The sequence below is a fragment of the Malurus melanocephalus genome, unplaced genomic scaffold (assembly GCF_030028575.1).
Source record: "Malurus melanocephalus ecotype Western Australia unplaced genomic scaffold, MMel_1.1 scaffold_699, whole genome shotgun sequence".
NCBI lineage: Eukaryota > Metazoa > Chordata > Aves > Passeriformes > Maluridae > Malurus > Malurus melanocephalus.
In genome coordinates, this window is record NW_026623931.1 from 38,825 (window position 1) to 53,705 (window position 14,881).

The 14,881-nt window shown below is 39.0% G+C and overlaps 1 protein-coding gene across 1 annotated transcript in view; it reads right to left on the reverse strand.

Annotated features, from left to right (window-relative positions):
* Positions 1–1,217: 1,217 nt before the first annotated feature.
* Positions 1,218–14,881, reverse strand: part of SPON1 (spondin 1) — an 85,458-nt gene continuing 71,794 nt past the window's right edge. Inside the window, exons 8-16 of the mRNA XM_057384321.1 lie at positions 9,915–10,116; positions 8,784–8,924; positions 8,371–8,446; positions 7,753–7,935; positions 7,256–7,426; positions 6,437–6,604; positions 5,426–5,590; positions 3,926–4,189; positions 1,218–3,227 (exon numbers count right to left, since the gene is read on the reverse strand). Of these exons, the coding sequence (XP_057240304.1) occupies positions 3,064–3,227; positions 3,926–4,189; positions 5,426–5,590; positions 6,437–6,604; positions 7,256–7,426; positions 7,753–7,935; positions 8,371–8,446; positions 8,784–8,924; positions 9,915–10,116 (1,534 nt within the window). The 3' untranslated portion in view covers positions 1,218–3,063. The remainder of the gene's footprint in view (positions 3,228–3,925; positions 4,190–5,425; positions 5,591–6,436; positions 6,605–7,255; positions 7,427–7,752; positions 7,936–8,370; positions 8,447–8,783; positions 8,925–9,914; positions 10,117–14,881) is intronic.

Here is a 14,881-nt window from a genome sequence, read left to right on the forward strand (position 1 = left end):
GCATAAATAAAAATCAGATTGGTCTCTCTCAGGTGATCATATTAGTTGAACAGAATCTCATACAATTGTAAAAGTCATAGTAAAGATGTCTTTATTCCAAAATAATAATAATATAATATAATAATAACAATAATAATAATAATAATAATGTGTTAGGCAGACTGCTACAAAACATCTACACAAGACTTTGGTAAGAAATGTTCATGGTAGCTTTTTCATATTTCCACAGCAAACAGAAACAACAAAGGAAATCTAAAAATGCCATCAAACAAAACTTTAACTTGTATGCCACACACAGTCCTACTGTACATTTGTTAAGCCCCTAACTTTTCCTTTTCATTATGTGTAAAGATTCTATAGTTTGCATATTAGAAAAGAAAAAAAAAAAAMMCATATGCACAACGCTAAGGTCTGATAGTTGAGGTCTACAAAACTGGTATGACATCTGTGCTTTCAGTTCAGCAGGATATTCAGGACATCAGAACAAGAACAGTTCTCATTTTTATCGACTGATAATCAGTGCCTATTACACTACTAAGAAAGTTTACAGTAACAATGCAAGACTTCTACATATTGTGTATCCGAGCTTTTTCTCTTTTTTTTTTTCTGAATAGAAAATCAACCTCTTATTTTTTTTCTCCATTTGTTTTTGTTTGTGTTTCTTTTTTTTACAAAATGTAAGAAGCTTAAATCTTGTATCAAGTTAGAAGAAAGACAGGCAATCTGTAAAATGCTTCAACAGAAAAGCTGAACGTAAKCAGGAGTGGTCACACATCTCCGACCCGGTGCAATCTACCTTGTCACTTCATTTATTAATAAACTGGGGGAAAAAAACAACTTCAGAATTTTATTGAGCCTAAGAGAAATGACTGGAAATCACACTGAACAGGAAAAAAAAACCCCAAAAATTTACAGCTTACTAAGAACCACAGAGAAAGGAATGGCAGATTGTTTTAATGGACAATTTTGTGGGCATCTTCAGAAAGATGTGTGTTTTCTATGCACCTAAAGGTGTATTTGGGCTATGTGGCCTTTGGCAAAGGGAATATTTAGCAGACAAAACAGCCTGATGAACTGGAACAAATGTGCAAATGAAAATACAACCAGGGTTTAATTGATTATTTGCTGRAACAGGCACAGTTTTGCAAGATTAGCTTGAACAAGGAGTAAGGGGTGATGAGATAAATCTGGTTCCTGAACTCAGCATTTTTTTTTTTTCCATTCAGGCACCCTCTGCCCCAGGCTCATAGATCATCCAAAGCCTTCAAAACCACTCTGTAACACATTTTATGATCAAGGATTACTTTTCTGAGTGAATGGTCTAAGCTGGGACACCAGAGATGTGGCTCTGTCCTGGCCAGGCCTCTGACATTAAGCACTACGGGTTTTCTCTACAATTTCTTCAGCTGAAATATGCTCAGCTGCTCACTCCTCTAGTTCCTGTATTATTCCACTGGGATTTTTGTTGGGTTTTCTTTGGTTTTTTTTTGTATAATATGAGGTCCTGAATGCATCAGTGAGGGACAGCCTTGCAGGTGTCAGGTCCTCAGGGTTGTGACTGAGAGCTAAGGAAGTGAATAAATTACTTAATAAATAACTGGTTTAAAGAGACTATGAAAACAATTTCTCTCCATTCATTTCTCTCAAGCTTGAGTCACCATCAACAAGTCTTTATTTTCAGTGCATTGTTACTTCTGTGGAGACGTAGGGGTGTGCTGCCTTTCCTGGAAAAAAGATAACCCATCATCTTCCCCTCTTAATTTCACATTGTTAAAATTACAGTACAACATTGTATTCCAAGAGAGCCCAGGTGTCTCACTGATCACACCTGACTCCATGCAGKGATGAGAGCTAAATTCTGCAGAAGACAAGGTAAAAACAGCAATTAGGAGGGTGAGGAGCTATTTTCTAAGCTCAGGCAGTTTGTTGATCACTTCAGTAATCAGGGAGGGCCTTGAACGTGGATAGCAGAGCTACAAATGGGTAATTCTCACAAATTCAGTGATTTTTAGATTATCCTGTACTCTGAGTAAAAAAGACATAAATGGCACTGCTGCAAACATATTCTTGTGCCTATATCTAACTCATTTTTTAAGACTGACATTGTGTCCTTTCAGAGGCTCATTGCAGTTTTAAGGGATGCACGAGAACCTGGCTCAGTTTTTCTCTACCATTTTAAGTTTTATTATAAATCTATTTCCCTCTTCACCTGTGACTAACATCCTCATGAAACCAAATCTAGTTTTTTARTGTCTCTCATGTGGAAGACTTCATGTGACACAGCTGTTGCAACACTCTGGACCAATTTCTAAGTTCTGTATCCATTCTGAAAGGCAATGGACAGACCCAAGATGCAATCTGCACATACTCTGATATTTGCATGTTTTGTTTTGTCTTTCATCTGTGATGATGGTCAGACATAACTATTGAGCTGCAAAAATTATTTCCTTTTTAAGTTTTGAAGAAACAAAGACCTTTTTGCATGGACCACAGCATCAACGTGAAGTGTTTAGGATTATTATTATTATTACAATAACTATCATCTTAACCCAATAATGTAAAAAGATCAACATGCACCTTTAATGTTATTGAACCAGCATTACTGAAATTACTCCTTGGCATAGTTGTGTAATCACAGAGGCACTGCTTTGGATTTTCAAAATCAAWTCTAGAGAGAAATCTTCCCACATATGAAACTTTCTGCCACTTTAACTTAGTTTTGTTAACATGCATGCATCCCATGTCTTTACAAGTARTGTTTCTATATGGCTATTCCATGTCCACAGAAATGTCTGTATTGTATTTAAATAAATCATAATGACTTTACTATTTTTATGCATTAAGGGCTGGCTGGAGTACCAAAGAATTACTCCCAGCATAAATCTGTGAGGAAATATTTATAAAATATTTTTCTTGCACCAGCAAGACTAAAAAGCAAACCACACTGCAAAAATGAAAACTAACATACGCTTTATAATTTCGTTGTTGTTGCTGTAAAAAAAAACAAACCMAGGTTGACTTTCCATTTAGCTCAGAGTGCATCACTTGGAACCTYGTGTTCTGTTAACAAGGGTGGACATTACATGCTCTCAGCTCCTTTTTGTCTTTGCAGCTGGTGAACTGAGTGCTTTTGGACCTCTTCTTTACCATCATGTAGCGCTCCTGAATTCCACCTCCACAGAGTGTAGAACATTCTGTCCAAGCAGTCCATGGTTTCAGCCTACAAACTGAAAAAAAATAAGTGATTTGATTATGTTTTCAGTAGTGGAAACTTTTGTTAAGCATCATCAAGTTACATTTGTCAAACACAGAAAAAAAGTATGAAAAAAGAAATTTAGTATCTACATTATAAAATACGTAAGAAATGGTTAAATGTCCTACAAGAATGAGCCACAACTTAGCAGTAATTCCTACCCAGGTAAAACTCTACCACAAGAAATAATGGGGGTTTTTTTAAATTTGAGGAATCAGTGCTTGATGATACTCTCCCCTTGGAAAAGCAGTTCAAGCAGATCTCTTGGAGCAGCCAGAGTCTGAATCAGACTATTGAGGCGGAAATTAATCCAGTCTTGAAATTCCACATTGGATCCAGGAACAAATATTTTACACGTTTGAAACTAACTGATGTAAAGATTGTCACCCAGATCTGCAGAAACTGCAATCAGCCCTTTGCCAGATGTAATCTCCAAGATTTTTCGCACTTTTGTGYGAAGTAACCAAAATATTTTTAGTGCTGGGAGATGGAAAAATGCGAGCTTTTCTCCAGGGTGCTCTAAATTTAGGCTGGGTGATTTTGGTGACAGGCAAGCACTGAAAGTGGCTGTGTTTATTGCATGGCTGAAACTTTCCCTTGATTGAAATCTGAGCACTCTCACAGTATCATGCAGAAAAGCCACCAACACACTAAAAGTGGTCCCACACTCACCTGGATATTGTTCACTGTCTAAATTCTTCTTTGCTTGTTCACTCCTCCTCTTCTCCCTGGACTCCTTCCAGCGCCTCTTCTCCATCCCTGCGCCCCGCAGGCATTTCCTCACCCGGCATTTGGAGCGCTGCACGGTCTCTGGGCAGGCTGCTCCTCCAAACTGGGGCTCTGCTTTGATCATCCTGGTCCTGATCATGTGGCCTTTGCCACAYGAGGTGTTGCACTCAGACCATTGGGACCATTCTGTCAGCTCACAGTCGATGGCTGCGGAAAACGAGAAACGCGACACAAAATCCGTGAGATCCCAACACAAGGAGCACACAGATCTGCCTGGTGAATCTTTACACCCCAAATGAACTCTACTTAAACCCCCAATCTCCTCAGCAAAATGTTTCRAGGCTGCATGTCGAAATTTTCTGAGTTCATTCCTATCAGTATCTGACGCTCTCCTCGATTTCTCCTTCAAGAGTGGTGCTAGCAGATCACTAAAATTACAAGGAACATATAAATAATTCTCCTGTGCCTTCTTCAATTTTCCCACCCATCTGTCTGTTTTGCAAAGAAAAGCTGTTGAAAATTGAGTYAAATCTTAAAAATTTGCTACCTCTAAGATCTGAGCCTTGCTTTGCTGCTAGTGTTATGCAGTAGGCCTTACYCACTAATACCATTATATCTTAAAAGTTTTCATCTTTCAGCACTGCTTAACACTTACAGCCCCTGTGCATAGTAAGCAAAATGATATTKCACATTATTTAAGAAAAGCTGAATGAGCAATTACAGTGTARAAGACTTTTTAGCCAATACTTTCTRTGAAAAATAATGTCATTTGTGACAAAACCTCATAAAGCAGCTGGCAACAGGATGATAAAAGCAATCACATCTCATTCATTCAGCAGTGCCTKAGGCTATCACACTTCACAAAGACTGAAAAGCAACTAGAAATTTGCACTACCCACAAAGTGGGGGATTTTAAAAAAGTAAGGTAAAAAAAAAATCCCTGCAGCTGTCTCCACACCCTCCACTGGCAGGTTGCAAAGTGACATAGTTCAGAAATGTATAAAAGATGGAGAAAGCTGCTTTTGTGCTCTTTCTGAGCTGAAAGACTCCCACAGGTGATTTTAACTCTTCTTTTTTTCCTTTTTTTGGCATATGTTTACATTTGAGTGAAAACACGGGTTTTATAATCTGATTTATTTCCTACTGGGAAGTTGCCTGAAGCTGCAGTTTGTTAAAGATGCAGAACCCAGTATTCCCACAGCAATACTGGGGACCAGCTTAGGGTGAASTAAGGCAAGCTGGATTTAAACATGGTCACATCCAAGCTCTCAGTTGCTGAAAGTGTATAATAATAGTAATAATAATAATAATAGTAATATAATAATAATTTTTAACAATGCACATCTGCTACCCTGCCTAAGAAGTGATGCTAAGAAATAGTGATTGGTCACAGATTGTGACCCACAATCAGCCCCCTCTTCCCAGGGATTTTTCCAAACTCACGGCATTCTGGCAGCATGCATTTCTCTGCTTGTTCCAGCTCCTCGTTGCAGTCTCCCAGCTCAGCAGCAGATTTCAGCATCCTCTGCCTGGTCCTCATACCCTTCCCACAGGTCACACTGCARTCACTCCATTCAGACCAGGGAGACAGCAGGCAGGGGATGGTGTCTGAGAGAAAATAAAATGGGAATCAATCCTTCTTATTAATAAATGATGAAGGTACACATTTTGAAAATAATACAGGTGGATAACGTGCTGTATTTTATCTGTCATCAGCCAATTAGTCTTTCTTGTCACAAGCTGAATGATGTTGCTGAAGAAGCTCAGAAAGTTTTATATTAAACTGAAAGGTTTGCTTGATTTAAATACATTTGCTATCTTTTTCTATATCTAAGTCATATCTACTGAGTCCCAGTGCATCTGGGGAATAAATAGTTTAAGAAGCTATGTTTCAATCATAACTCCAGTTAAAAAAAAGAGGATTGTTGCAGTGAGCAGAACTGGAAGTCAATTTAGTCTAAAACGTGAAACTTCAATTTCTAATCTCCCAAAATTTTTTCTTTTTTAATTATGGCTGATGATTTTTTTTTCCTAAGAAATTAATAGTAAGGGTGAGACTGGTTGACTGTACAAAAGAAATACTTTAATTTCTCARCTGTTTATAGGCTAAAAGAAGAGGGCACTGGTTTATTTGCTTTATTCTTGCCTTGTGAGAGTATCTGTGATCAAATATATCTCCTATAACTCAGAGTTTTTTAGCTGTGGCTTTCTGATACACACAGCTCTGTGTGGGTCACAGAGTAATAAGATCACACTGAATGTTTTTTATTGATACTCTCATCCTGATGGTGCATCTGCTACTTAAATGCACAATCCCTAAGATTTTTCTCCCAATTGTGAGGAGAACAAGGAAAAGCTGTGTTCTGGTCCTTCTGGTTTAGCTGTGTGCTGGGACAAAATGTCAGAAATGATGTCTCTTTTTACAGCAGAGGAGAGGAACTCGGGGATACTCACGGCATTCAGGCATCATGCATTTCTCTGCCTCTGTGGTCTCTGCCTTGCACATGGATCCATCAGCAGGAGTCATCTTGATCATTCTGTGCCTCCTCTTCATCCCTGTGCCACAGCTGGCACTGCATTCATCCCACTCACCCCATTCAGTCACAAGGCAGCTGCTGGGAGCTGTTCAAAGTGGGCACAGAAAATTCTTTGTGAGGATCACAGGGTCAGATGAGTTGGAAGGGACCCTCAAGGATCATCGAGTCCAACTTCTAGACCTGCACAGGGTTAACCCCAAGACACCCCATTTCCCTGAGAGTGTTGTCCAAACACTTCTTGAACTCTGTTCAAATCTGGTGCTGCAACCATTTCCCTGGGGACCCTCTCCCAGTGCCCAAATTTTTCCTGATGTGCAACCTAAACCTGCCCTGACACAGCTTCAGGCCATTSCCTCGGGTCCTGTCACTGTCACCACAGTGATCAGTGCCTGTCCCTCCTCTTCCCCTCATGTAACTGCAGTGAGGATTCCCCTCAGTCTCCTGAACAGACCAATTTTGCTCAGMTGCTCCTAATATTCTCTAATATTTCTGAGTTCTACACTATTTTGAGGTCTCTCTACCGCTGAGGGAGTCAACAGCTGCTCCCAGWTTTGTATTGTCTGTAAACTTGTTTATTATCCCTTCCAGTCCTGCACCCAAGTCATTTATGAAGATGTTGAAGGGCAYAGGGCCCAGGATGGAGCTCAGTGGAACCCCACTAAGGCTCACATTAAAAATGATTTGGGCAGTGCTCCTGCTGTTGGCTGGATTTTATAAAGCTGGATAAAACACTCACAGCATTCCTCGTTTACAATACACTTCTCAGTCTCTTCAGTAGGCACTTTGCACATGGAGCCATCCTCAGGGAACTGTTTCACATATCTCTCCCTGGATCTGGTTCCCATTCCACAGGACACGCTGCAGGGGGACCATGTAATCCAGTCAGACATCATGCAGGTGGAACCATCTGGAACACAGAGAGCCATTTCAGCTGTGCCTATGACACAACTGCTGCCTGTTTGTCTGCAGCATCACTTTCCTGCTGCCTTTCACACCATCCTCTCCTCCCCTGCATCCCTTACTCCTTTCCCTTATACTTCTGTGTACTTCATGCACTGACTCAGCTGAGATTCACAAAAATTACCACAGACAGCTTCCATTCATGTTCTGCAGTAATTTTCTTTTTGCTGTAACTAGAGACATACCACAGCAACCAACATCCTAAAGAACTTTAAATGAAAATTAAACTCTACAAGGCATTCTTCTGCTCCTCCACCTCCCATTCCTGCTTACCTTCATCACTGCAGCCTGGCCCCATGCAGGGCTGAAAATCTTGAGTGTCTGGGCAGGGCACACTGAGGTCCAGCTGAGCTTTCAGCATTCTCTGCCTCATCCTCTTGCCTTTTTCACAGGTAGARGAGCTGCAGGCTGACCATGGGGACCAGTTGGAATAAATGCAGGTCTCAGGAGTATCATCTGAATAGTGAGGAAAGGCATTGAATGTTAAAAATAGTCTTTAATTTTCTTCCCTTGACTCAGCTGATGATTACTTTAGATTCTAATAGGATATATTATTTCCTTCTGCATTCTATATTCTCCATTTTAGCCCAGAAGAAAAGAGAATTACCAATTGGCAACTTTCATTAAAAAAAAATAAAAATTGAATCCCAAAAATCTTCTCTCTTTGATGACCTGTATTGTTATTGTCACCTGCTAGGTATACATGCAATTTCTTTTCTGTATAAGGGAAGGCTAATAGAGGATAGCAGAAGAGATGAAAACCTAAATCACTGCTTGACRCTGAGTGGAATTTTTGCTCCTAAGTCAGTTTTGTACCTTATCTATAAATGACAGTGGGGAATGGAACAAAATACAAATTATTAGTAACCCACAAACTAATTTCAAATGTACCTTCCTCTTTTTCCTCTGGTGCTAGATCTGCCACAATATCATCTATGTTATCAGGAACGATATTGCACTGCTCCCCCTGCAAAAAAAAGGTTGTGAACACTGAAAAGAGGAAGCTCATACATGAGAGGTTAAGCCAGTACATACATTGTGAGGCACTATTGTGTCTGCAGCACATTTTTCTCTTCAAATTCCCAGGTATACTTTGGAAAAATCCCCAATTAAGCAGGTGAAATAATTGCCAGAATAAGGAGAATTAATATCTTAATACAGTTTTTGTTGTTTCTGTCATTATCTTTGCTGTGGGTAGGTTTAAGAGGATAGATTTGGAGGGAAGGAGGAGAAAGGATTGTTTTTTTTTTGTTTATGAAGTGGGTTTTTTGCGTGTTTGAGAATTCTATATTCATATATTCTACCTTGCGTGCAATTCTCTCRATGACAACTCTGGCCACCAGTTTGATAGATCCTCCTTCTGGATCATAAAATGGACTTTGAGGATGATCTAAGCTTGTGAGAGGTCTGATCTTCTCCTGAGGCACTGTGGGTTTGTTAGGAGACTGCAATCAAAAAGAAAAAAAAAAAGTTTAAAAAGAAACTAATGGTTAATAATTGTAATTAAAACATCTCTGAAATGCTAAGCTTCAAAATTCTACTGTAAGGTGAACTTACTGTATTCATGCTTAATGGTGAGGGGATTGTTTTGTTTCATAGTGGTTTTGGTTTTTGTTTGTTTGGGGGGATTTGTTGCTGTTTGGTGATTTTGTTTGTTTTGGGTTTGCCATTGTTTTTGTGGTTCCTTCCAACCTTTCCCATCCTGTGATTCCATAGTTATAACACCCCAAGTGAATTTAGGATTATCCCATCAATAACAAAGCTCAAGGAGTTCAGGCCAAACGACCAACAACAAAGTGTAATTAACATCTACTTAAATGACTTCTAATTCATTATAAGAAACATTTTTACCAGAGTAAAAAGCATAAATTATAAGGCCACGTGTGGAACCACCACAGACCGAAGGGTTTTGTAAAAAATATAAATTATAACAAGGGTTTTGTAAAAAATATAAAGTATAAGGGCACGTGTGGAAACCCCACAGACCGAAGAGTTTTGTATTATAAGAGTACATGTGGAAACACCACAGACTGAAGGGTTTTGTAAAAAATATAAATTATAAGGGCACCACAGACCAGAGGGTTTTGTATTATAAAGGCACGTGTGGAATCACCACAGACCGAAGGGTTTTGTAWWAWAWRKRMRTKWKWRSMAKSSYYWYRKAMMAAAKRKWMWTKWWAAMAAKRKWWWTKWWAAMMRKRKWWKTKWWAARRRYAYAWRTKRWAWSMMSRSWKWYRKAARRRKTWTAWATTATAARGGCACGYGTGGAATCCCCACAGACCGMAGKGTTTCCCTGAAAAAATATAAATTATAACAAGGGTTTTGTAAAAAGTATAAATTATAAAGGCACGTGTGGAATCCCCACAGACCGCAGGGTTTCCCTGCCTCGCTGCTCTGAGGCGACACATTTGAACAAATCCCATCTGCTCCCATACCTCGTAGGTGACCCCGCTGTCTGTGCCAGCATCCCAAGGGATTAAATCCTGYACGACTTTCTGGACCCATCCGCAATCCTTGGTGCAGAGATCCTCGGCAGAAAGCCCCACGTTCCAGTCGGGGCTGGGACCCAGCATGGTCAGGAACGACATCAGGTGCCGGTGCCGATCCACAGAGAACTCGGCAGATGGAGCAGCTCTCCTGCAAATGCCGAGGAGGAGAGWTATTTTAATAAATAACTGCAGCCAGGCTTGCTGCTGGAGGGAATTGAGGGGTTTTTTTGTGAGGGAAATGCCAAAGTGTGTTCCTGTGGATGGAACAAAGCTGAGGGCACTCCCAGGCCTCAGTCTGCAAAAGCATCATTTAAGGAGATTTACACTTTTATAGGTGAAAGAGATACACAAATACACAGCTGCTTGTGTCTTAGTGCTATAATAACAAAAAAATATGTAAAAACACTCGGAAAAATTAGGGCTAAAACAGCAGAGAAATAACGCCGAGGCTTTCATTACCGGGTTGATTTTCACTCCCGCCCCCAAAGATAATATGAGCTCCAATGCCAGAAATTCTTGGAAATGCTACTGTGTGAGCAGAACAGAAYTCATTAATAGAGTTTTAATGCTCGTGTAAGTGTGAGATGAACGGGCCCTGCCAGCCCTGGAGGGTTCAGCCAAGTCTGGGGCAGATTCCTGCCATGGATGGGAGAAGGATTTCATTCACAGCGCCTTTGTCCTTGGAAGGGATGTTCTGAWTCACCTCTGCCACCAAATTCCTGGGCAAAATGCAATAAAACCCGGCCTGACTGCAGCCTTCTGTTCACACAGAGAGCTGGAACCCTTCGTGGCACTTTTCTCATSAGCAGAATTATTTAAAATATTTTGGTAGCTCTGTTCTAAATACTGGCCTGATTTCAACCCAAGTTTTCTACAGGACTTAGGTTAATACAGTTTTTTTTTTCTTTTCTCAATTTTATTCCAAAATACATTCATTCAGAGCATCTAAACGCCACATTTATTTTAAATGTGAGGTGTTTTTACAGTGTTATTTATCCTTCCTATTTTAGTTAGGTAACTAATAATAATGTACATACACTGTTACACTGTAGTCATAAGGAGTTCATTCCAAAATGCTTGCATACCTGTAAAAATGTGGTATTTTATTTGTGTATTTTTTCTGGCTCAAAGCACTCTCAGCACATTAATGAAAATAGAACAGTTCAAAGACAATGATTTTTAGCAGTTAGCATGAAGTTTAAAATGTAATATATCTAAAAGTTAGTGTATTTAGTTCCCCTTGAAAAGGCAAGTTAAGAAGCATTTGCTAATGTGAAAAATRTTCTGGCTACTTCTTTTCTAGAGTCTTTAGAAGTTGTTTCATACTGAGTAAATTATCTTACATTGAATTAAATACTCASAGTAGAAGAGCTAAGTATTTGATGTAATTAATCCTGCCTTTTCCAGAAAGAAATGCAAATTGCTTTTCTCTTTCGTTAGAGATAGAAGTCTGATTTGGGTTTGTCTAATGCAAAGTCATAAAAGAATGCATGACGGTATCAACTTCACCCAGTGAATGCAGTATCCTGATATATTTGTCAAGCACAGAGCTGTGATTAGTCTTTAAAAGCCTATTAACTGACTTCAAGTAGCTAAAGGATTTACTGCATTATAAGGGTTTCTAAGAATTCCCTACAGGAATTTTATATTTCAAACAGTGCACAGCAACAGTGTAAGCAATACTCAGCAAAAATAACAAGAGATGTGTGTTTGTGCAGCTGATCTTGAGATGGAAAACATGAATAATATGGACAGGGCAGAACAGGGACAGGGGAAAAGCACATGCAATTAAGGCTTTGAGCCMTTTCTTAGGAAAATTAATATTAATCATATTAATGTAAATGAAAATGTGTGTGCATTTAAATTATGACTGCATTTAAATTATAACTATGTCAGTGTTGAAACTGTGGAAGGGAACACTTCAGTAGGAGATCAACTCTGCCTACAGGCCTTTGATAGCAGTAAACTTGAGCCTGCCATAATTTTCCAATTCAGAGCATTTTTCCAAAAATTACCTGTCTTTGCTCCTTTGTTAAGATAGATTGGTAATGTTTTGGTCATTTTACTGTATTTTATCCTGTAACAGTTTAATTATAGAAATTAGAAATGTGAATATTATTGGAGGACAAATGGAGGCATGTTCTCTTCTTTCTCCTTTCTTGTGCACACACCCAATGCACACAAATGCTGGCTGTAGCACAAGGTTGGAAATTGTCAATAAATTTGCATGCAGTGTTTAAGAATGACGTATTTAAAATATAAATTAGAACAGAACATGGCTCTTGCTACATTATTAATGTCTATTTTTCTTTCAAAGGCTTTTAAATTTTAGGAAATAGTTCTTCTGCAACAGGTTGAACAAGGTTGGTAAAGCCCATAGGAAGGCCTAATGTGTAGATTGCTTGTTAATTTGCTGCAAAAGAAAAATGTCTCCCTTTTCCTGTATCTGCTTAAAACCAGTGGCAAATGAGAGCTGCAAAGCAAATCCTGTCCATTAGGAAAGTGCCAGAGGAGAACCAGAAGAAGAGAACCAGAAGAAAACCCTGAGAGCCCCATGGTGTGGGGGATCCCTGCTTTCCTTGGCTGSAGCAGTCAGTATTTTTCCACTGTGAGCCCAAACAGTCTGCTGGCAATTCCTGTCACACAGCACAGAGTGAGGCAACTATCAGGCAGTGTCCTGCATCCTAATGTTTTCCATTTTCTTTATTTTCTATTCYATTCTATTTCTATTAGCATGATTAGGATCTCCAGCTATAGGGATGCCATACCCCGAGCAGTGTAAGAAAATGTTTGGTTTTTTTTCCACCCTGTTTTTGTATGTATGCATTATGTGGGTTTCTGTTGATTTCTTTTCCTCTYCCCCCTTTTTAATACCGAAAGAGCACAAACAATTTTTCTTCCCAGGTTTTCTCCCTAAGTGACAATCTGGTTGCTATCACTGCAGGGGGTGGGGGTTAAGAAAGTCTTTGACAAACCARCAGAAAACTCAGCTCGCTGCATGACACCTTTTTGAGTGTTAAATCAATATTGTTGTGTTCTACTGAGGTCCATGAAAAAAAAGTAATAGGGCACACGCAAGGAAAGTGGTTGTGTGGAGTTACTGAACAGAAATAGCAAAAATAGTATTTGGCAGAATAAAACTTTGTGGTTACTTTTGGTTTGGTATTTGATAAGCATGGTGAAAGAAGTGATCAGTAAGTAAAGGAAGAAGGAAAAGGCAGCCTGAGGATACACTCCTTTTCTTTTGGATACCTAACTAGCTCAACAAATAAGACATTTATAGGGTTGAGATTGTACCCCCTTTTGAAATTACATTCTAATTCAGGCAGCTTTACAAATTTTATGCAGAGGGGAAAAAATCGGATATACCATGAATTGAATAACTACATGGAGTTCCTCTAAGCACACCTGGATTGCTGCTGTAGATAATAATGATATATTTATTCATTAACATCCCAGCACTTTGATTAAATACCTTCACTCATCAACAGGTACACCTTAATGATGTGATTAACAAATGTGAACAGATTTTTGACACTGCAAAAAAAATCTCAGGTACCTCAAGTTAGGATTGCAGTTTATGAAACTGTAGRGTTTTTGTGTGTTGTGTGCAGTTTGCCACAAACAAGGTGTGGTTATCCCACATTGTGCTGGCCACATTTATGCCTGCTTAGAAGAGCTCTGTGTCCCTTCTTAGATCACTTCCATTGCATTTACAATCAAACCATGTTTCAGGAATCACTGGACGGGTTCAGGAAACCTCTGCTCATTTCCCAAGAGCTTTGGGGCTACAAATTGTCTGCCTGGAGTAATTACAGCTGTATTTACAAAGGAAACCCCAGGGGATGTTGTAAGAGTGCTGCTGCTTTGTACCCATCTCCTTTTTTCACCTGGCTCATCTACAAACCCTGCTTGTCCTGAGAAAAACAGAGGCAGAGCAGTTCTTCCCTCTGGCATGAGAACCAGCACAGCCAGATGTTTGATGCTCCCCTCTCCCGTTAGCAATATCAGATAAACAGCACAGATTCATTTATTCAATAAAGTTCAATTTAACTTATTCTGAATGTTGGATAACAGCAAATACCTCCCTTTAACAAAAAATACCATGAAACTATTGATTGGAATATCTAAAAAAACGTAGATATTCCTTCAAAATCCTTTAAAGMATTTKAAACTAATGTTGTCTTGCTCCTCAACATCATTTAATTTGCAAATACCATCGCATGGGAATTGTATTTTGCAATCTGTAATCTCTGAAGATGCCCAACACYTTAATTAATACAATCCCCATTCCAGTTCATTCAGCATCTCTCTCCATCCMACACTCACGTGCCTTTTGGTGTCTGATGTGACCCAGAGTAAATGTTTGATTATCATTTCATTAATAACAATGCAAAAGGGTAACGACTGACAGGTTGAAATTTTGCAAATAGATTTCTGTTCACTAGAAATTGAAATGGCAACTTGTCCCAGTTACTCAGTGAGTATTTACACAAGAATGAGGAGGCAGGGTTAGGAAGGAGACACATAATTGCATGGAAATGATGCTGACGTGATTACTCACSATATTATAAAGGGAAATTATTTTGGCTCAAGGAAAGACAGCAGATGGTTGGGAAATAATCATAAAACTGTAACTACCAATGGGAGGAATATGTAGAGAAATAAAAAAAAAAACAAAAAAGCAAGGCCAGAATGGTATGAGGAAGTTTGATTTAACTGGATGGCCATTAATTTCCATGAACAATTAGTTTCAATTTCTTGCAGCRATTGTTCTTAGTTAATTCTTTCCTATGCTTTAATACTCAACATGTTCCCATGCCTAGTGACATTTGAATTTTAAGTAGAAAGTAAACAGTGACAGAAAATGGAATTGCCATATGTGCTTGCTCTGACAAAAAAATGATGGATAC